The sequence below is a fragment of the Pan troglodytes genome, chromosome 3, assembly GCF_028858775.2.
Source record: "Pan troglodytes isolate AG18354 chromosome 3, NHGRI_mPanTro3-v2.0_pri, whole genome shotgun sequence".
Lineage (NCBI taxonomy): Eukaryota > Metazoa > Chordata > Mammalia > Primates > Hominidae > Pan > Pan troglodytes.
In genome coordinates this window covers 51,819,697-51,841,309 of record NC_072401.2, presented here as the reverse complement: position 1 = coordinate 51,841,309, position 21,613 = coordinate 51,819,697, and the positions used below count along the sequence as shown (strand labels likewise).

Below are 21,613 nucleotides of genomic sequence, written 5' to 3'. Positions count from 1 at the left end.
AGCAAATTAAAATCCATTTTTCTTTTAAAAAGGAAAGAAAATTTTAAGTGCTCAGATTAAACAATGAGAATCTATGATTATTTGTTTCTTAGCCAATATTGTGACATATTTAGAGGAAAAGTTTATAATAAAAAAACCTATAAAATTTACATCTAGGATGTTGACCTAGTTGAGATTTAAAAGCTGTGGCCTGAGCAGAGGACCTTCTGAAGTTAATTATTTGTTGGAACGATGGTTGACTGGAGCAGCCAGTCATTTGCAGAAATGAAGCACTGACCTTGCAAAGCCAGGTCCAAAGCAGCAGGGATTTAATGGGTCTTGGTGTTGTGTTCCAACACATGACTTATCCCAGCCTGGCTGTGCCCTGGGTGGACCTCTTGACAATGGCACCTATGAAACTACTGTTGTGAAATCCAGGAGCCCTCCTCGCAAGACAGGGGCCCCCCTTTCTCTGTTGGGATAGTCATGGCCAAGCTGGTGTCACCTCCATGGCCCTTGCAACATACCCCAGGATTGGAGGGTTAGTCTCAGTTTCATTGCTGGGTCACATACTCAGTTTAGGGGCCCTGCATGTTTCTACCACTGCCTTCACTCATTTTGTTCTACTCTTTAAATCCTATGCATTGTTCAGAACTTCTTTGGCATTCTACAGCAATTATGGTCCCTTACTAAATTGCTGACTGTCTCATAAAGGTGACTTATTGCTTCAAGTGGTATCTCCTGTCTCTTCGATTCTGTTCATGCATAAATATTTGTGGAGCCTCTTCTATGTACCACGCCCTGTCCCAGACACCAGAGATACAGAGTGAAGCAGACAGAAAACTTCCCTCTAGGTAAGGAACTTAACTTCCTCAATGGGAGGAGAGTGCCTCTAAACAAATAAACAAGATAATATTAAACACTTAGATAGTTATCATTATATGAAATTATTATTATCAGTGCTATAAAGATACCTTACAGGGGAATATGATAGGAAATGATCAGTCATTGGGGCAGGGACATGCCGTATACTTCTGAATTTCACATGGTGCTAAGTATATCTGTGGCCCTCTGGAATAATTTTTGATAGAAAAAATGTGATAAACCATTGCATAGAGAGCAATGAACAGAAATGTACAGGCATGACTAAACTTTGGCTTACAGATGACCTATCTTCCATTTGGCTTCCACTATTTGCTCCTTGTCAGCAATTTCTGGCTAGTGGTGGCCTCAGGATAATTACAGACTCTCTATTTTTCTCACCCCTCTTTTTCTTCTCTTTTCCTCATGTTTAACATAGTTGTGGGCTTTATCAGAGTTGGGAAGGTGACTTATAAAATAAACTGTCTTCAAAACTTGGGTCGTGTCCATGGAGTATTTCAGGCCATGCAGAAGGGAAGACAATAGGATTGCCTTCCTAGAATGTAAGTTTTTTTGAGTAAACAAGACCCAATGAGGCAGGTGACAACAGTGTTCCAAGGCCCCTCTCTCTTTGGATATTATATTCATATGCAGAATAAATGGAGAGAAGAGGGGAAAACAGCTGGTGGTGTTGTGTCTGGGACCTTTGCTTTGGCAGGAAGCTGGCTGTGTTTGGCATTTGTCTTTGCCACTTCTAGACCCTTGCTGTGTATGCCAGAAGACAAATGACAGAACAGAAGTATCACATACCGGCAGAGAAAGCCTGCCACAGATGCCACAGAGTTTATCTTTCAGACAGATCCCATTCTTCCCGACAAATCTGAATCCCAAAGTATTTCAGCTATGGATTACAAACTAGTGACAAGTCTTCTGGCTTTCTGCCCAGTTTGGAAGGTTCTCAGTTACTTTAGCTAGACTGTATGGCATACGTTCTTTCTCTTCTCCATTCCCCACCCAAGCACTGTCCCTGTTCTGCCCTCCCCTGCTTCTATGCTGCCCACAGAGCTAACAGCACCTCCCTGTTGTTGCTGCTGAGATCTGAGCAGCTGTGTTAGTGCAGCCAGGAGGTCTGAAAACTCTCCCCATCAAAAGGTTGTTTTGGTTTGTGGTCCCGCCTTTGGCTCTTCAGTTTCAGTAGACATCACTGGAGTAGACAATAGGCATTTAATTAACAGCGGCCACTGGGTGTAGGACTGGGGAGGGAACACAGGGAGTCCTAGCAGCTGTGGATTTTCAGTGGTCACAGAGGATGAGTAGAAGCTGAGAAGCTGGTGGTCTTGAAAACCCTTGGATTATACCTATGTTGTCGATTTAGGAATATAGGTAGAGGGGCAGGAAATAGAAGAGATAACTTTACCAGATACTCCTGATGAGTTGAATGTCTTGCTTTGTCCTCTGACTTATGAAGCAATGAAAAGTCCATGTGGACCTGCCAAAGCCTTCATTGGCTGGGAAGTAATTTCCTTTGGTTCAAGTTCTGTGTCTACCAAAGACCCTGCTAAAAATTCAAATATATTACTCAAGACGGGTAAATCATTCAGCTGTATCACAATCATGGTTAATAGGTTAACAAGTTATTTACCTAGCATGTACCTTAGGGAAAAGAACTATAGCTTTCCTCCCTCCACCATTAGGAAAATTACTAAAATTCCCCCCAAATGCCAAATGAATTTATGTTTATTCCAAAAAAAAAAATTAAAGTCAATAAAATATAAGGTATAATAAAAAGTCAGCTAAAATTTCTAACTCAAACTCCCCTAAATCACTACTGTTAGTATTTTGGTGTATGTCTTCCTAATTTATAAAGATATCTTTTTGTGTGTCTATACACATACACTTTTTTTTTCAAAACTAAAATCATACTCTATTTACAGTTTTATTGCTTGCTTGATTTATGTTATTACTTATCCTTCTACAACATCTTTTTAAACCTGTTGTATAATTTTCCATCTCTGGCTATGCAATCATTCATTTAGCCAATCCTCTATGGTTTGATATTTGTTCCTAATTTTTTTAATTATATGTAACCATGATGTAAACATTTTTAGTAGAAATTGTGGTAAATATTTTTGAATCAATTTTTAGACATGTGACTACCGGGTCCAAGGGTTTATGTACAGTTTTTAAGCTTTTTGACACAGAGTAACATATTATACTCTTTTAAGAAAGTTGTACTAATTTGTACTCCTGCCAGAAATGTATAAGGGTGCCTACTTGCCAGCACTCTTGTCAACACTAGGTATTACAAGCCTTCTTAAATTGTCAATTTGATTGATGTAAAAGGAAATCTTGTTTAATTTTTTTCTTTTACCTATTTTTGGGATTCTTATGAAGCATGTGGAGTTAATCATGCTTGTCAGTTGATGGCCCATTTTCATCATTGGTCTGGGCCAAGCTATTCTCTTGCTTATTTGTCTGCCCATCCATCTGCCTGTCTATTCGTTTTGTTATCATGCCCTATTCCCATTCCCCTTCTTCCCAGCTCCCCTTTTAAATAACTATACTAATGTGATTTAGTGTGTACTTTTTGTATGTATATTCTCTTATTGTTTTGTATGCCTGGGTAGATATTTCCTTCTTTTTTTTTTTTTTTTAGATGGAGTCTCACTCTGTCACCCAGGCTGTAGTACAGTGGCGCAATCTTGGCTCACTGTAACCTCCGCCTGCCCAGGTTCGAACGATTCTCCTGCCTCAGCCTTCTGAGTAGCTGGGACTACAGGGGTGTGCCACCACACCTGGCTAATTTTATTTTTTTGTATTTTTAGTAGAGACAGGATTTCACTATGTTGGCCAGACTGGTCTTGAACTCGTGACTTCGAGTGATCCACCCGCGTCGGCCTCCCAAACTGCTGGGATTACAGGCACAAGCCACCAAACTCAGCCAGATATTTCCTTCTTTCTTGACTTTTTTTTTTCTCACTAAGCAGTGTTTCTAGGATGCATACATGTTATTAGGTGGTGCAAAAGTAATTGCAGTTTAAAAATATAATGTGCATGTCTCATCCAGTGCATCTAGTTGCTGCTCTCCTGTTTGGTTTGCATATCTCCAGCTTTTGATGATGCTGAAGATTTTTTTTACGTGTTTGTACTTTTTTCTATTATGAAGTTCCTCAAGCACTTACGAGTTTTCAGAATATGTGGAGACCAGACATTCCCATTTCAGGTGTAAAGCCTTCAATTGGCAAAGGGAGGCAGTAGCAGGCAGAGGCCCAGTCTGGGAAGGGACAGAAGATTGGAGTAAAAGGATCAAAAATGGTGATGGCTCAGATCTCTTTGGAACTTCTTTTAAATTAGCCTGGAGTTTTAGCGTCTCAGGCGACCAGCCTTGGCCTCTTGTGGGGCTGTGACTGGGGAGGAGGAAGTGGTCTTTCAGGAATCGGAGCCTCACCAAGGTATTTCCAATCACTTTCAAAGAGCTTTTGCTGTTGTTTTGTAGAGGTTGCAAGGAAAGAACTGCTAAGTGTGAAGCCCCTGGGCGAGGCTGGAGCCCATTCGTATAGCTGCTGGCCGAATCCCTGCAGGCTGTAATTCTTCCCTTCCCTTCCTTTCTAAGTGAGCCAACCTTTCCTGTAGTCTTTTCCATCCTTCCCCCTTCTGTCTTGTGTTGCACTTTAATTTGCTCCCTTTAAAATTACTTTGATTTTGACAGCAGTTGAGACAAACTGCAGCTCTCCCCATGCCATTCATGTGATCACACACAAAATTCTCTGCTTTTCCAAACTTGCCATCTCTCCATGTCCTCGTGAACTAGGTACAACAAATATTATTATTTCCACTTTACAAATTAGGAAACCAAGGAACAGTGAAGTTGAGTTCAAGACAGAAAAAATTTTTCATTCAACAAGAGCTTCTTATTGAAAATTTACCCACTGTCTCCTGATAATACTTCAAAACTTGGCGAGTACTACCTAGTCATTTGTGAGATGAGAATGAAAGCTGGCAGTTGCCACAAACTGGATAATAACAGAATGAAGGAATTTGATTTGCGTATATCACACCTGCTTGTGCCTGAAGTTAGGGCTTTTTCTGTGCAGTTGTGAGTAAAAACATCTTGGCAGTTTGAAAATATGAACTGCAGCCTCACTGATGAATCTCAGAGGAACTACAGATCAATTGTGCTAATTCTCTGGAAACTTACTCCAAACGGCCACAGAAAAGAGGAAATGGGTGTCTGTGTCCACTGCTCTGGGTCTGGGAAGGCTTTGTGGAAAATAAGGTGCTTACACGAAGTGCTTTTAATGTTTCCCTGGAAAAGGGCTGCATTTTATTCTTAGAGAGACATAGCTTAAAACATTTTAAAAGCAATCTTCTATTTCAAAAGTATCAAATACAAAAAGATGTGTGTTATTTTTAGAGTAGGGTTTTAGTAAAGAATTGCCAAAAGAAAAGTAATTTGTTCCTTTTCATTTTCGAAATGAGTTGCTCAAGAAGCCAACACATGTCTGGTTATGCTCCAGAAAAGTCAGGGACCTTACCAAATAAATTATCTGTTACATGCGAGATAAAAAGATAGCTTTCTCTTATTCACCCTCTTTTAACATTTATTGCCACAATGTTCACAATATATAATTTAAACCTGTGTGATCTGAAATGTATCACTAAGAGAAATTATGGTGAAAAGTCAGGGAGTGACCTCTTATTTTTTATAATAACCCAAATATAATAAAAGCCATATGTGAGAGATAAGCTGTGGTAGCGTATGTTCAGTGTTAGAAATTAGAAATCAATTGCAAACACAGTGGGATTTTTGCTAAATCAGTAGATTATAGCTGTTCTTGCCACTCAGGGGAAAATGGGTAACTATATGGGAAGATGGGTTTGTTAATTTGTTCCTCTCTCTCTCTCTCTCTCTTTATGTATATATATAACTATTCCTCTTTATATATATATTTTAAGGTATACGACATGATATTATAAGGTATGTGTATATATATTTAAGGTATATAACGTATTATAAGGTGCATATATATATACCTTATATAAAATATAAAATATAAGGTACAGATATATACTTAGCCTTATAAAATATAAGGTGTATAAACATAAATATATATTATTAAATATATAAGGTACATATTTAAGGTATACAATGTGATATTATAAGATGTATATATATATGCACATACACCTTTTTATAGTGATGTGTATATAAATATAAATACACACACCTTATAATATCATGTTGTATACCTTAAATATACACAATACAATTTATTTTAAAGAAACCACAGTGGAAGTATATCATTATAAGAGATGAAAGCTCAGCATATTCCTATGTTGAAATAAAAATTCCTTCTGCTGTTGTGTCTGGCCATGGAACATGTCTTTTGTGTAATATATAAAAAAACAGCAGGACCACTGTCATTGTTTGGTACTCTATATAGATGCAGCATCAGTATTTATCATCATAAGCAGATTTGGACTTCAGAATTTATTAAGTATGTATTACAGCTTCAAGTTTCTCTTAAGTTATATCTTAAGACTATGACCTAGTGGTGAGTTGTTTCCACGTAGAAGGTAACTGAAAGGATAAATTCCCCATAACCAATTTTAAAAATCTGCTGTGCATTCATTTAGCCTACATTTAATGAGTACTGACTAGGTGCCAGGCATCAGTCTGGATACTGGGGGTTTGCAATGACTAAAACATGGTCCCCATTTGGGAGGGTATTGAATTTCATTGAAGACTGAATTCCACTGAGATTGATTCATAACTGAGTAAGTTAGTACAGTAGGATAAATATGATAAGAGAGGCATATGCAACATGCTGCAGGAACGTAGAGAAAGGTTATCAGACAAGTTTAGCAAAGCTTCACAGAAGTAGTGACAACTTAGGAAATATAAACAGGAAATTATATATAAACAGGATTTTAGGGGCTAAGGAAGGAGCCAGCGACGTTGTGGGCTGGGCGAATCCTGTGTGGGGCATCAGAACTCATAGATGGGCACATGGCACATGTAGGGTGCCCTGCTTCATAGAATTGGTGTGCAAGGGGAGATAGTGGAAGATGGAGCAGGAAAGTTAAGGAGAGCTCAGTTTGTGGGGGGCCTGAATGCCATCCCTAAGTCTGTTGATTGAGGTCATCCTGCTCATTCTTTGGTCCCTGTCCTGATTGGTAACACCGAGGGTGTAGTAAAAATATCTAACAAGCTGTATGGCACAGATGCACATCAGAGAGGAGGGGGACCCCAGACCTTCTCCTGTGTCAGACCTTTTGTTTGTGGAGCATGGTGTCGGGTGGAGATTCCGGGGATGAAGCTCGGGGTGACAGCCATTTATCAACCAGTTTGAAAGTATTTTACTATTTTAACAACCAGTATAAATGCATGTCTGCGCTGCTATTCAGCCAGTCACTGAAGAGAGCTAGGGAGCTGTGCTTTAATTTCTTATCTCCTCTGTACCTCTGGACAAAGATGATTTCATCCCCTACAGATGTCTTGAGTTACTTTCTTTTCTCCCCACTGCCAGAATGAACTCTCTAAAAAGCAGAAGTGATCATTCCACTGCCCTGATTAAAACTTTCCATGGCATGAAGTCCAAGGTCCGTACTCTGGCCCATCTGAAGTTGGAAGTCTGACCCCTGTTGTCTTTTCAGCCTCACTTTCCATTCATCATTTCCTTGGCACTTATGCCCCAGTGCAGTTTGCACAATGTCACCAGTGCACCTAGGCAACAGAGTGTTCTAAGTGTTCCTGCAGCAGACCTCAGATAACCTGTGGCTTACCTGTGGCCAGCTGAGAACGTGCCTTACATGTGTCTTTGTGTGCTTCTGTTGAATGTTGATATATCAGCTTGGCATAACTTTTTAGAAATGAGAGTGGATTTTTTGTTTGTTTGTTTTGGTAATGACTTTAGATCAACTCCAGAGTGAGTGAGGCAAAGGCATGAACAGTCGTTGACTCTTCAGATGATGACTACAGTCAGTAATGAAAGGGTGGTAGAATACATGAATGTCAGGCAGATTTCATGCATGTTAAGGGTAGAATTTGTTACTGAGATCTTTGCATCCACATCTTTAACTATAATTTAGTACCAAGTAAATTATAACTAAAACTTATCCAAAGCTTAAGGGTAAGTTTATCCTTAAACTTATCCTGCATATGGACAGTATTCTCATGTTCTACATTTATAAAATATAAATAAGGAGTTAAATATAAATGAAGTCACTTGAGAGACATTTGTAAAGCACAAGCAGTGTGCCTTGTACAGAGTTAACAAAATAGAAATGGGCCCTGCCCTCATGGAGCTTACGGTCTCACAAGGGAACCAGATGATAAATAAGGAAACTTTCCTTTGTCTTTGCTTCCCACCCCACTAGTCCAAGTCCCCTCTCACCTGGGTCATGCAGTAGACTCTGCGCTGGTCTCCTGCTTGCTAGCAGGTCCTTAAACCCTCTCTACATGGCAGCCAGAGAGTGGTTTGAAACATGTCAATCAGATCTTGTGTCTGTCTTGCATGAGCTCATTTATGACTTCACATGGTAATTAGGATAAAAATCCTAATTTCTTTCCTTGGTCTCCAAGGTCAAATTTGACCAGGCCTCTGCCTATGGCTGCAGCCATGATTCATGCCATGGCCCCCCACTGTGCCTCACCAACTCCAGCCACAGGGGCAGCCCTCGGTTTCCCCAAATACACGTACCCCTTCCTTCCTCTAGAGCTGCTCGTGATGGTCCAACTCCCTGTGACTGGCTGCCTCTCATCCTTTTGATCTATAGTTAGTCCCCACCACCCCCACCACTGTTACTCTTTATTGCAGAGCCCTTTTTAGCACTTATTGCAATTCGTAATCATCCCTACCTTTTTTGGGGAGAAAAAGTGTCTGAAATTAGGACTTGCTTGTGCAATTTAGAACTGAGAAGAGAGAATTGGATCTTGAGGTTTGCAAGGCAGATATCCTTCCTTCTGCCTCCAAAGGGATGCCTACTTGAATTACTAAGGTAGGGTTACCAAGTTGCTTGCAAGCAGCAAGGCATTCATTCTACCTACCAATTTTGGTCAGAATCAATGCCTCTGCAAACTAGCTGGTGCTCCACTGTGAAAGAAACCTTTTAAGAATTAGGATGTATTAACAAAAGCATAGGTAGGGGTTAGCCATACAGCTAGCCAAATTCGAAAAAATTCAGTTATTCAGAATAGGTCATTCTGCAAAAGTGCCAAAGTGAAGAGTGAGCTTGAAGAGTAAAAAAAAAAAAAAAAGCAAATGCTGAAGAGGAGAATATTTTAAAATCTTAAAGGAGCAAGTTATAGTAAGAAATTCAAGGTATAAGAGAAAAGCAAGCTTTGTGAGTTCTTAAGACACATGTGTAGGACAGATAATACTGGGGGGAAAGAGATAAAAAGGCAAAGAACGATAGATGTCAAGTAGGACTGGGTCCTCAGAAGGTTGAATCTGGGACTAGAGTCCAAGGAATCCCTCCTCAGCTGATTCTGATGGTGCTGCAGGTGGGAGGTGGTGATCCTGTGGACACTCTGTGGTGTGAGTACAAAAGGCAAGGGGGTGGAGGACCATCTGATTTCATTAAGCAGTCCTTCTTTCTCTAGAAAGTTATGATTTCCTTCTCTGTAAATCCCATTTCTCAAAAGCGTCTGATCTCCTCTTCTGAATCTCTTAGTGATTCTTTACTGAAGTTGTACTCCTGGCCCACAGAAATGGTTTTTTTTTTTTTTAATTATACTTTAAGTTTTAGGGTACATGTGCACAATGTGCAGGTTAGTTACATATGTATACATGTGCCATGCTGGTGCGCTGCACCCACTAACTCGTCATCTAGCATTAGGTATATCTCCCAATGCTATCCCTCCCCCCTCCTCCCACCCCACAACAGTCACCAGAGTGTGATGTTCCCCTTCCTGTGTCCATGTGTTCTCATTGTTCAATTCCCACCTATGAGTGAGAATATGCAGTGTTTGGTTTTTTGTTCTTGAGATAGTTTACTGAGAATGATGATTTCCAATTTCATCCATGTCCCTACAAAGGACATGAACTCATCATTTTTTATGGCTGCATAGTATTCCATGGTGTATATGTGCCACATTTTCTTAATCCAGTCTATCATTGTTGGACATTTGTGTTGGTTCCAAGTCTTTGCTATTATGAATAATGCCGCAATAAACATACGTGTGCATGTGTCTTTATAGCAGCATGATTTATAGTCCTTTGGGTATATAGCCAGTAATGGGATGGCTGGGTCAAATGGTATTTCTAGTTCTAGATCCCTGAGGAATCGCCACACTGACTTCCACAATGGTTGAACTAGTTTACAGTCCCACCAACAGTGTAAAAGTGTTCCTATTTCTCCACATCCTCTCCAGCACCTGTTGTTTCCTGACTTTTTAATGATTGCCATTCTAACTGGTGTGAGATGGTATCTCATTGTGGTTTTGATTTGCATTTCTCTGATGGCCAGTGATGGTGAGCATTTTTTCATGTGTCTGTTGGCTGCATAAATGTCTTCTTTTGAGAAGTATCTGTTCATGTCCTTCACCCACTTTTTGATGGGGTTGTTTGTTTTTTTTTCTTGTAAATTTGTTTGAGTTCATTGTACATTCTGGATATTAGTCCTTTGTCAGATGAGTAGGCTGCAAAAATTTTCTCCCATTTTGTAGGTTGCCTGTTCACTCTGATGGTAGTTTCTTTTGCTGTGCAGAAGCTCTTTAGTTTAATGAGATCCCATTTGTCAATTTTGCCTTTTGTTGCCATTGCTTTTGGTGTTTTCGACATGAAGTCCTTGCCCATGCCTATGTCCTGAATGGTAATGCCTAGGTTTTCTTCTAGGGTTTTTATGGTTTTAGGACTAACGTGTAAGTCTTTAATCCATCTTGAATTGATTTTTGTATAAGGTGTAAGGAAGGGATCCAGTTTCAGCTTTCTGCATATGGCTAGCCAGTTTTCCCAGCACCATTTATTAAATAGGGAATCCTTTCCCCATTGCTTGTTTTTCTCAGGTTTGCCAAAGATCAGATAGTTGTAGATATGCGGCGTTATTTCTGAAGGCTCTGTTCTGTTCCATTGATCTATATCTCTGTTTTGGTACCAGTACCATGCTGTTTTGGTTACTGTAGCCTTGTAGTATAGTTTGAAGTCAGGTAGTGTGATGCCTCCAGCTTTGTTCTTTTGGCTGAGGATTGACTTGGTGATGCAGGCTCTTTTTTGGTTCCATACGAACTTTAAAGTAGTTTTTTCCAATTCTGTGAAGAAAGTCATTGGTAGTTTGATGGGGATGGCATTGAATCTGTAAATTACCTTGGGCAGTATGGCCATTTTCACGATATTGATTCTTCCTACCCATGAGCATGGAATGTTCTTCCATTTGTTTGTATCCTCTTTGACTTCCTTGAGCAGTGGTTTGTAGTTCTTGAAGAGGTCCTTCACGTCCCTTGTAAGTTGGATTCCTAGGTATTTTATTCTCTTTGAAGCAATTGTGAATGGGAGTTCACCCATTATTTGGCTCTCTGTTTGTCTGTTGTTGGTGTATAAGAATGCTTGTGATTTTTGTACATTGATTTTGTATCCTGAGACTTTGCTGAAGTTGCTTATCAGCTTACGGAGATTTTGGGCTGAGACAATGGGGTTTTCTAGATATACAATCATGTCATCTGCAAACAGGGACAATTTGACTTCCTCTTTTCCTAATTGAATACACTTTATTTCCTTCTCCTGCCTAATTGCCCTGGCCAGAACTTCCAACACTATGTTGAATAGGAGTGGTGAGAGAGGGCATCCCTGTCTTGTGCCAGTTTTCAAAGGGAATGCTTCCAGTTTTTGCACATTCAGTATGATATTGGCTGTGGGTTTGTCATAGATAGCTCTTATTATTTTGAAATATGTCCCATCAATACCTAATTTATTGAGAGTTTTTAGCATGAAGTGTTGTTGAATTTTGTCAAAGGCCTTTTCTGCATCTATTGAGATAATCGTGTGGTTTTTGTTTTTGGTTCTGTTTATATGCTGGATTACATTTATTGATTTGTGTATATTGAACCAGCCTTGCATCCCAGGGATGAAGCCCACTTGATCATGGTGGATAACCTTTTTGATGTGCTGCTGGATTCCGTTTGCCAGTATTTTATTGAGTATTTTTGCATCAATGTTCATCAAGGATATTGGTCTAAAATTCTCTTTTTTGGTTGTGTCTCTTCCCGGCTTTGGTATCAGGATGATGCTGGCCTCATAAAATGAGTTAGGGAGGATTCCCTCTTTTTCTATTGATTGGAATAGTTTCAGAAGGAATGGTACCAGTTCCTCCTTGTACCTCTGGTAGAATTCGGCTGTGAATCCATCTGGTCCTGGACTCTTTTTGTTTGGTAAGCTATTTATTATTGCCACAATTTCAGCTCCTGTTATTGATCTATTCAGAGATTCAACTTCTTCCTGGTTTAGTCTTGGGAGAGTGTATGTGTTGAGGAATTTATCCATTTCTTCTAGATTTTCTAGTTTATTTGTGTAGAGGTGTTTGTAGTATTCTCTGATGGTAGTTTGTATTTCTGTGGGATAGGTGGTGATATCCCCTTTATCATTTTTTATTGCGTCTATTTGATTCTTCTCTCTTTTTTTCTTTATTAGAAAAAAAAGTGGTCTATCAATTTTGTTGATCCTTTCAAAAAACCAGCTCCTGGATTCATTAATTTTTTGAAGGGTTTTTTTGTCTCTATTTCCTTCAGTTCTGCTCTGATTTTAGTTATTTCTTGCCTTCTGCTAGCTTTTGAATGTGTTTGCACTTGCTTTTCTAGTTCTTTTAATTGTGATGTCAGGGTGTCAATTTTGGATCTTTCCTGCTTTCTCTTGTAGGCATTTAGTGTTGTAAATTTCCCTCTACACACTGCTTTGAATGTGTCCCAGAGATTCTGGTATGTTGTGTCTTTGTTCTCATTGGTTTCAAAGAACATTTTTATTTCTGCCTTCATTTTGTTATGTACCCAGTAGTCATTCAGGAGCAGGTTGTTCAGTTTCCATGTAGTTGAGTGGTTTTGAGTGAGATTCTTAATCCTGAGTTCTGGTTTGATAGCACTGTGGTCTGAGAGATAGTTTGTTATAATTTCTGTTCTTTTACATTTGCTGAGGAGAGCTTTACTTCCAAGTATGTGGTCAATTTTGGAATAGGTGTGGTGTGGTGCTGAAAGGAATGTATATTCTGTTGATTTGGGGTGGATAGTTCTGTAGATGTCTATTAGGTCTGCTTGGTGCAGAGCTGAGTTCAATTCCTGGGTATCCTTGTTGACTTTCTGTCTCGTTGATCTGTCTAATGTTGACAGTGGGGTGTTAAAGTCTCCCATTATTAATGTGTGGGAGTCTAAGTCTCTTTGTAGGTCACTCAGGACTTGCTTTATGAATCTGGGTGCTCCTGTATTGGGTGCATATATATTTAGGATAGTTAGCTCTTCCTGTTGAATTGATCCCTTTACCATTATGTAATGGCCTTCTTTGTCTCTTTTGATCTTTGTTGGTTTAAAGTCTGTTTTGTCAGAGACTAGGATTGCAACCCCTGCCTTTTTTTGTTTTCCATTTGCTTAGTAGATCTTCCTCCATCCTTTTATATTGAGCCTATGTGTGTCTCTGCATGTGAGATGGGTTTCCTGAATATAGCACACTGATGGGTCCTGACTCTTTATCCAATTTTCCAATCTGTGTCTTTTAATTGGAGCATTTAGTCCATTTACATTTAAAGTTAATATTGTTATGTGTGAATTTGATCCTGTCATTATGATGTTAGCTGCTTATTTTGCTCATTAGTTGATGCAGTTTCCTCTTAGTCTCGATGGTCTTTACATTTTGGCATGATTTTGCAGTGGCTGGTACCGGTTGTTCCTTTCCATGTTTAGCGCTTCCTTCAGGAGCTCTTTTAGGGTAGGCCTGGTGGTGACAAAATCTCTCAGCATTTGCTTGTCTCTAAAGGATTTTATTTCTTCTTCACTTATGAAGGTTAGTTCGGCTAGATATGAAATTCTGGGTTGAAAATTCTTTTCTTTAAGAATGTTGAATATTGGCCCCCACTCTCTTCTGGCTTGTAGAGTTTCTGCCAAGAGATCAGCTGTTAGTCTGATGGGCCTCCCTTTGAGGGTAACCCGACCTTTCTCTCTGGCTGCCCTTAACATTTTTTCCTTCATTTCAACTTTGGTGTATCTGACAATTATGCGTCTTGGAGTTGCTCTTCTCGAGGAGTATCTTTGTGGCGTTCTCTGTATTTCCTGAATCTGAATGTTGGCGTGCCTTGCTAGATTGGGGAAGTTCTCCTGGATAATATCCTGCAGAGTGTTTTCCAACTTGGTTCCATTCTCCCTGTCACTTTCAGGTATACCAATCAGATGTAGATTTGGTCTTTTCACATAGTCCCATATTCCTTGGAGGCTTTGCTCATTTCTTTTTTTTTTTTTTTTTTTTAATTGATCATTCTTGGGTGTTTCTCACAGAGGGGGATTTGGCAGGGTCACAGGACAATAGTGGAGGGAAGGTCAGCAGATAAACAAGTGAACAAAGGTCTCTGGTTTTCCTAGGCAGAGGACCCTGCGGCCTTCCGCAGTGTTTGTGTCCCTGGCTACTTGAGATTAGGGAGTGGTGATGACTCTTAACCAGCATGCTGCCTTCAAGCATCTGTTTAACAAAGCACATCTTGCACCGCCCTTAATCCATTCAACCCTGAGTGGACACAGCACATGTTTCAGAGAGCACAGGGTTGGGGGTAAGGTCACAGATCAACAGGATCCCAAGGCAGAAGAATTTTTCTTAGTACAGAACAAAATGAAAAGTCTCCCATGTCTACCTCTTTCTACACAGACACGGCAACCATCCAATTTCTCAATCTTTTCCCCACCTTTCCCCTCTTTCTATTCCACAAAACCACCATTGTCATCATGGCCCGTTCTCAGTGAGCTGTTGGGTACACCTCCCAGACGGGGTGGTGGCCGGGCAGAGGAGCTCCTCACTTCCCAGTAAGGGCGGCCGGGCAGAGGCGCCCCTCACCTCCTGGATGGGGCGGCTGGCTGGGCGGGGGGCTGACCCCCCCACCTCCCTCCCGGACGGGGCGGCTGGCCAGGCAGAGGGGCTCCTCACTTCCCAGTAGGGGCGGCCGGGCAGAGGCGCCCCTCACCTCCTGGATGGGGCGGCTGGCTGGGCGGGGGGCTGACCCCCGCCACCTCCCTCCTGGACGGGGCGGCTGGCTGGGTGGGGGCTGACTCCCCCACCTCCCTCCCAGACGGGGTGGCTGCCGGGCGGAGACGCTCCTCACTTCCCAGACGGGGTGGCTGCCGGCAGAGGGGCTCCTCACTTCTCAGATGGGGCGGCTGCCGGGCGGAGGGGCTCCTCACTTCTCAGACGGGGCGGTTGCCAGGCAGCAGGTCTCCTCACTTCTCAGGTGGGGCGGCCGGGCAGAGACGCTCACATCCCGGACGGGGCGGCAGGGCAGAGGGGCTTCTCACATCCCAGATGATGGGCGGCCAGGCAGAGACGCTCCTCACTTCCCAGACGGGGTGGCGGCCGGGCAGAGGCTGCAATCTCGGCACTTTGGGAGGCCAAGGCAGGCGGCTGGGAGGTGGAGGTTGTAGCGAGCCGAGATCACACCACTGCACTCCAGCCTGGGCACCATTGAGCACTGAGTGAACGAGACTCCGTCTGCAATCCCAGCACCTCGGGAGGCCGAGGCTGGCGGATCACTTGCGGTTAGGAGCTGGAGACCAGCCCGACCAACACAGCGAAACCCCGTCTCCACCAAAAAAATACGAAAACCAGTCAGGCGTGGCGGCGCGCGGCAGGCTGAGGCAGGAGAATCAGGCAGGGAGGTTGCAGTGAGCCGAGATGGCAGCAGTACAGTCCAGCTTCGGCTCGGCATCAGAGGGAGACCGTGGAAAGGGGAGAGGGAGAGGGAGAGGGAGAGGGAGAGGTGCTCATTTCTTTTTATTCTTTTTTCTCTAAACTTCCCTTCTTGCTTCATTTCATTCATTTCATCTTCCATCGCTGATACCCTTTCTTCCAGTTGATCGCATCGGCTCCTGAGACTTCTGCATTCTTCACATAGTTCTCGAGCCTTGGTTTTCAGCTCCATCAGCTCCTTTAAGCACTTCCCTGTATTGGTTATTCTAGTTATACATTCTTCTAAATTTTTTTCAAAGTTTTCAACTTCTTTACGTTTGGTTTGAATGTCCTCCCGTAGCTTGGAGTAATTTGATGGTCTGAAGCCTTCTTCTTTCAGCTTGTCAAAGTCATTCTCCATCCAGCTTTGTTCCGTTGCTGGTGAGGAACTGCGTTCCTTTGGAGGAGGAGAGGCACTCTGCTTTTTAGAGTTTCCAGTTTTTCTGCTCTGTTTTTTCCCCATCTTTGTGGTTTTATCTACTTTTGGTCTTTGATGATGGTGATGAACAGATGGGTTTTTGGTGTGGATGTCCTTTCTGTTTGTTAGTTTTCCTTCTAACAGACAGGACCCTCAGCTGCAGGTCTGTTGGAGTACCCGGCAGTGTGAGGTGTCAGTCTGCCCCTGCTGGGGGGTGCCTCCTAGTTAGGCTGCTCGGGGGTCAGGGGTCAGGGACCCACTTGAGGAGGCATTCTGCCGGTTCTCAGATCTCAAGCTGCGTGCTGGGAGAACCACTGCTGTCTTCAAAGCTGTCAGACAGGGACATTTAAGTCTGCAGAGGTTATTGCTGTCTTTTGTTTGTCTGTGCCCTGCCCCCAGAGGTGGAGCCTACAGAGGCAGGCAGGCCTCCTTGAGCTGTGGTGGGGTCCACCCAGTTGGAGCTTCCTGGCTGCTTTGTTTACCTAAGCAAACCTGGGCAATGGCGGGCGCCCCTCCCCCAGCCTCGCTGCCGCCTTGCAGTTTGATCTCAGCTAGCAATCAACGAGACTCCGTGGGCGTAGGACCCTCCGAGCCAGGTGCCGGATTTAATCTCCTGGTGCGCCGTTTTTTAAGTCTGTCGGAAAAGCGCAGTATTCGGATGGGAGTGACCCGATTTTCCAGGTGCCATCTGTCACCCCTTTCTTTGACTAGGAAGGGGAACTCCCTGACCCCTTGCACTTCCGGAGTGAGGCAATGCCTCGCCCTGCTTCGGCTGGCGCACGGTGCACGCACCCACTGACCTGCGCCCACTGTCTGGCACTCCCTAGTGAGATGAACCCGGTACCTCAGATGGAAATGCAGAAATCACCCGTCTTCTGCGTTGCTCACGCTGGGAGCTGTAGGCCAGAGCTGTTCCTATTCGGCCATCTTGGCTCCTCCCCCCAGAAACGGTTTCTTGAAGAAGAGGGTGTTGTGTTTGTCCTGAGGTGTACATGTGTCAATAGCAGTTTAGGAACTAAGGAACCAACTGACATCCTCCTTGTATTCTAAAATATTTAAAAGAAAAATGATGACCAGTCCTTTCTGCCGTAGATTACTCACTGATTTTGCTATTCGTCTGCAGTCTGCCATGAGTCCTGTGCAGGTTGCTGGGGCCCAACGGAGAAGCACTGCTTGGCCTGCAGAGATCCCCTCCATGTGCTGAGAGATGGTGGCTGTGAGAGCAGCTGTGGAAAAGGCTTCTACAACAGGCAGGGCACCTGTAGCGGTGAGTGCTGGGTTGCGATGCTGACGTGTCCTTTCCTTTTTCTTTTCCAGCATCCCTTGTTGTATTCATATCGTAGCACATTACCAATGTTTCTTTTACTCAACATATATGTGAATAGCTGCTGAGATTAATCTTTGATTTAGATGTGTATAACACACTTTCCATCAGTGGGATTCCTCTTAATTGCCCCACCAGTCTGCTAGGGTTGGGGTGCTCATTCTAGCCTTGTCCCGCAGATGAAGATAGTGAGGCCCAGGTGGCCTGCTCAAGACCCGCAGCTGGAGGGAAAGGAGCTGGGCTCCCACCCAGGCTTTCCTTTCCCCAAATCCCAAACTCTCTACCAACACCAGACTGCCTTCCAAATGTACATGGGGACAAAGAGACTATTAGGCCAGCTGAGGGCAGACCCGCCTTTGGTGTTGGTGCCACTGACTTAAAGCTGAGCAGTTATTATCCATTCTACCTTAACACCCATGGCCATAACAATGAGAGTTAACCCAGCTTAGCACTTCCTTGAACGAGGCACGGTTCCAAGTGCTTTATAAACATTAACCCACTGAGAGGCAGAAAAGTCAGGAGGAAAAGCATGGCTTTCGGCACATTAGTCAATCTCTGCATGTCAATTCCCACTTGTGAAACGGGAATAATAGTAGCACCTGTGGAAGACACAATAATGGGCACCCAATGATGCCCTTGTCCTAATCTGTGGAACTGTCGTGTGTTCCCTTGAATGGCAAAGAGGACTCTGTAGGTGTGATTAAGTTAAGGATCTTGATGTGAGGATATTATCCTGGATTATCTGGGTGAGCCCCATGCAGTCAATCACAAGAGTCCTTATATGAGGGAGGCAACAGAGTCAAGTCAGAAAAGTGGAGTCGAGGATGGGACCAGAGGTCGGAGTGATAGAGTGAAGCAAGGAAAATGCCATGAGCATGCAGGTGACTTTTAGAATCTGGGAAAAGGCAAGGAAACAAATTCCACCCCTGGAGCGTCCGGGCAAGGAACAGATTCTACCCCTAAAGCTTCCAGAAGGAACTTTGATTCTAGGACTTCTAACTTCTAGAACTATAAGATGATAAGTCTGTGTTGTTTTAAGCCAAAGAGTTTATGGTAATTTGCTACAGCAGCAATAGAAAATGAATACACCCCCAACTCAGAAGGCTGTTGAGAGATCAAGTTAAGATATGCAAAGCACTTAGGATAGTGCCTGGGACATAGTAAGCATTCTATCAGTGTTTGGTGTTTAATCCTCACAATTTCATGAGGTAGGTATAACCATTCTCATTTTCCAGATAGGAAACAGAGAGGGTAAGAAACTTGCTTAAGGTCACATAGCTAATAAGGGGCAGAGTTGGGATTCCAGCTTAGATCTTCTGGCTCTGGGCCTTAACTGCCTGGGAACCACTCTACTACTCATTATAATGTGGTATTTCCTTATGCACCTCTGCCTATTTTTTTTTATTTTCCTTTTCATTATCCTTTCCCCCTTTCCACTTCTGCACCTTCTTCTGTGTCTTCTGTCAGTCTTTAGATGAGCTGGCTACCCCTGTGGACATTGCCAGGTCTGCAGGCATCCTGACAGTAAATGAAAGGTTTGAATTGAGTTTACTTTGATGGTCATACCTATAGAGAGGCCAGGAGGACTTTTTTTTTTTCATAACGAAGTCCACCAAATCAATAAGAATGTGTAGCTCATAAAACTTTCTTGAGTTATTGTCCTCATTTTGTTCATTGAGGAGGGCAACAGCAAAAATGAGATGATTTTAGGGACTTGACAAATCCACTTGTCTTAGAGAAGAGAGATAGCCCTTGGGAGCTGCTTGCTTAAAACTGTGCAGGGATCCATCAGTATTGCCAGTGTGAAAAATCTCTCTTGGTATCGATGAGTCACAGGTGGCTTTTGTGTGGATTCAAGAGAGAATAAGGAAAGAAAGGCCAGGCTGCCATTAGCCTAAGCATGTTAATCTTTTTCTGCCAGCATCACTTTCCTGCTCAGTTAAGCCAGATGTATTCTCTAAAGGTCGACAGATGTCAAATTTGCACTAATCCAAGGGCCTAAAGGCATTTACCCTTTAAGTCCCCTGGGATGCTGGTTACTGTCACTGATGGAGGAACGGTGACACTGACCTGCCACTGAGACTCTACATTATCTGGATTGAGAAGGCAACTTTTGCTGGAGAAGTGGTGTATTTAAAAAGAGGAATAGTTAATGTGAGACTTGAGGCTGTAAGAGGTGGGAATCTGCTTTATCTGTACACATTTTGAAAAGCATCTCAAAGAAACTTCCAGGCAGGAGGATGGATCATAGCTGACATTAGTCAACCAATGAATCAACAGATCTACAAGTAATTACTAAATACGTCATGTGCTTAGCCTGATGCAAGAGTTGGTGATGCCACTGGTGTTGACCAACAGGCCTTTTAATACACAAAACTGGAGCTTACGCTTTTTATAAAATTGTTACTATTCTCCAAGTTTGTATCAAAATGACATCAGAAATGTTCACAGAAATATGTTCTAAAACAACAGTGAACCAACTCACTGATTGGTATTGGAATGTTAATTAAGACGTCGGATGCTGATAATGCTGACTTATTTCCATTTCAGATTAATGCTATTCAAGATTAAGACCGGCTGGTGTGGGTTTAATAATTTATAACCTACCAGCCCGTATCTGTAGAAATCTCAGAGTCAAGTACTTAGAAAAAACCAGCATAGCCTGTTATGAAGGGTGGTATGCCCTGGCTGAAAGATCTTACAGTAACCAGGTTCACCTGTGGTACGTGTATTGCGTTCTACAAATATTAGATATAAAGAGAGGGGCAATTCAAAGGAGGAAACCTCCTCATTCTTTTAAGTATTTATGCCATTATGAAGGGCTTTTTGGGTTGCAGCTAACATAATAAATCAAAGCATAATAAATCAGAGGTTTCTGTTAGTCATTCCCTCTCTTTTTTTTCCTTTCTTTCTTCCCTCCTTTTTTCTTTCTCCCTTTTTTAAATCTTCATTTCTCTTTTGCACCCATGCAACCATTTTTTAAAACCTTTTTATTTTTATGAGCTTATCTAACTGGGTATTTTTATTTTGAACGCATATGTATTTAATTTTCTTGAGATGTTACAAAGTGCATGCTGTTTCCTTCTTTTCTCACTCAGCAGTACATTTTTAAGATGCACCACGTTGTTCTCTCCCCTAGCCCTTCACTTCTCACTGCTATGTAGCACTCCCTGGTGTGCCCCCGTCATATTACCCATCCACGCTCCCAGTGATGGACTCCCTCCTTTCTCTCCATCTGCATCACTAGAGAGCACCAGGGAACAGCCTCAAATGTGTTCCTTTGTAAAGCTCTAGAGGGAGTTTCCTGGGATTTATACCCAGGAGCAGAATGGCTGGTTTTTTGACTTTGTATATTCTTCATTTGACCAAGTAGTGCCGGGTTACTTGCCAGAATGTCTGTGCAATCTACATTCCCAAGCATAAGGGTTCACTCATCTCCACATCCTTGCCACCACTTGGCATGATCAAGATTCTGATTTTTTCTGGTCAAGAGGTATAAAGAGTCAACCCATTAAATTTGCCTATTTCTGATGATTAATGAGTTCGAGTATATCTTCAACTCCTGTTGGTCTTGAAGTTTCCTATTCTATAGATTTCTTTTTAAATGTGCTTTTCCCATTGCTCTATTGGCCTTGCCTCCTTTTATGGAGTTCATTTTATGGAGTTTCCTTGTATGTTATAGATAGTAGCCTTTTTTCAGTTTTAAATATGCAAATTTTCTCACTCTGTTGTCTTTTAACTTTGAATATAATGCCTTTGTTAAACAATAATCTTTGATTCATTATTTTTTGCTTTAAGGTTTTGCTTTTGAATTTTTAATAAGACCTTTGCTAAGGTTCAAAAATAAATTAATCTGTCTTCTATTAATTTGATGTTTTATCTTAACTTAGGTTGTCGAGCCATCTGAAGTCCATATATATATATATGTATATGGGTTTAAGTAGGGTCCCATTTGATTTTTTTCCATTTCATGATCCAGTTTTCCCAACATTGTTTAGTAATTCAGCCTAGCCTTCCTTATTTCTCTTTATTGTATATTAAATTTCCATATACACATAGTTCTGTCTGAGCTATAAGATACAGAAATTTCTAAATTTCCATAGTCTAAATATCTGTTCTTGTACC

The 21,613-nt window shown here is 42.1% G+C and overlaps 1 protein-coding gene across 4 annotated transcripts in view; it reads left to right on the top strand.

The window, feature by feature from the left end:
* Window positions 1-21,613, top strand: part of FRAS1 (Fraser extracellular matrix complex subunit 1) — a 480,560-nt gene that overhangs the window by 233,470 nt on the left and 225,477 nt on the right. For all 4 annotated transcript variants that reach the window (XM_517202.8, XM_063808847.1, XM_024356095.3 and 1 more), the window contains one exon: window positions 17,288-17,431. In XM_517202.8, coding sequence (XP_517202.4) covers window positions 17,288-17,431 — 144 coding nt within the window. The remainder of the gene's footprint in view (window positions 1-17,287; window positions 17,432-21,613) is intronic.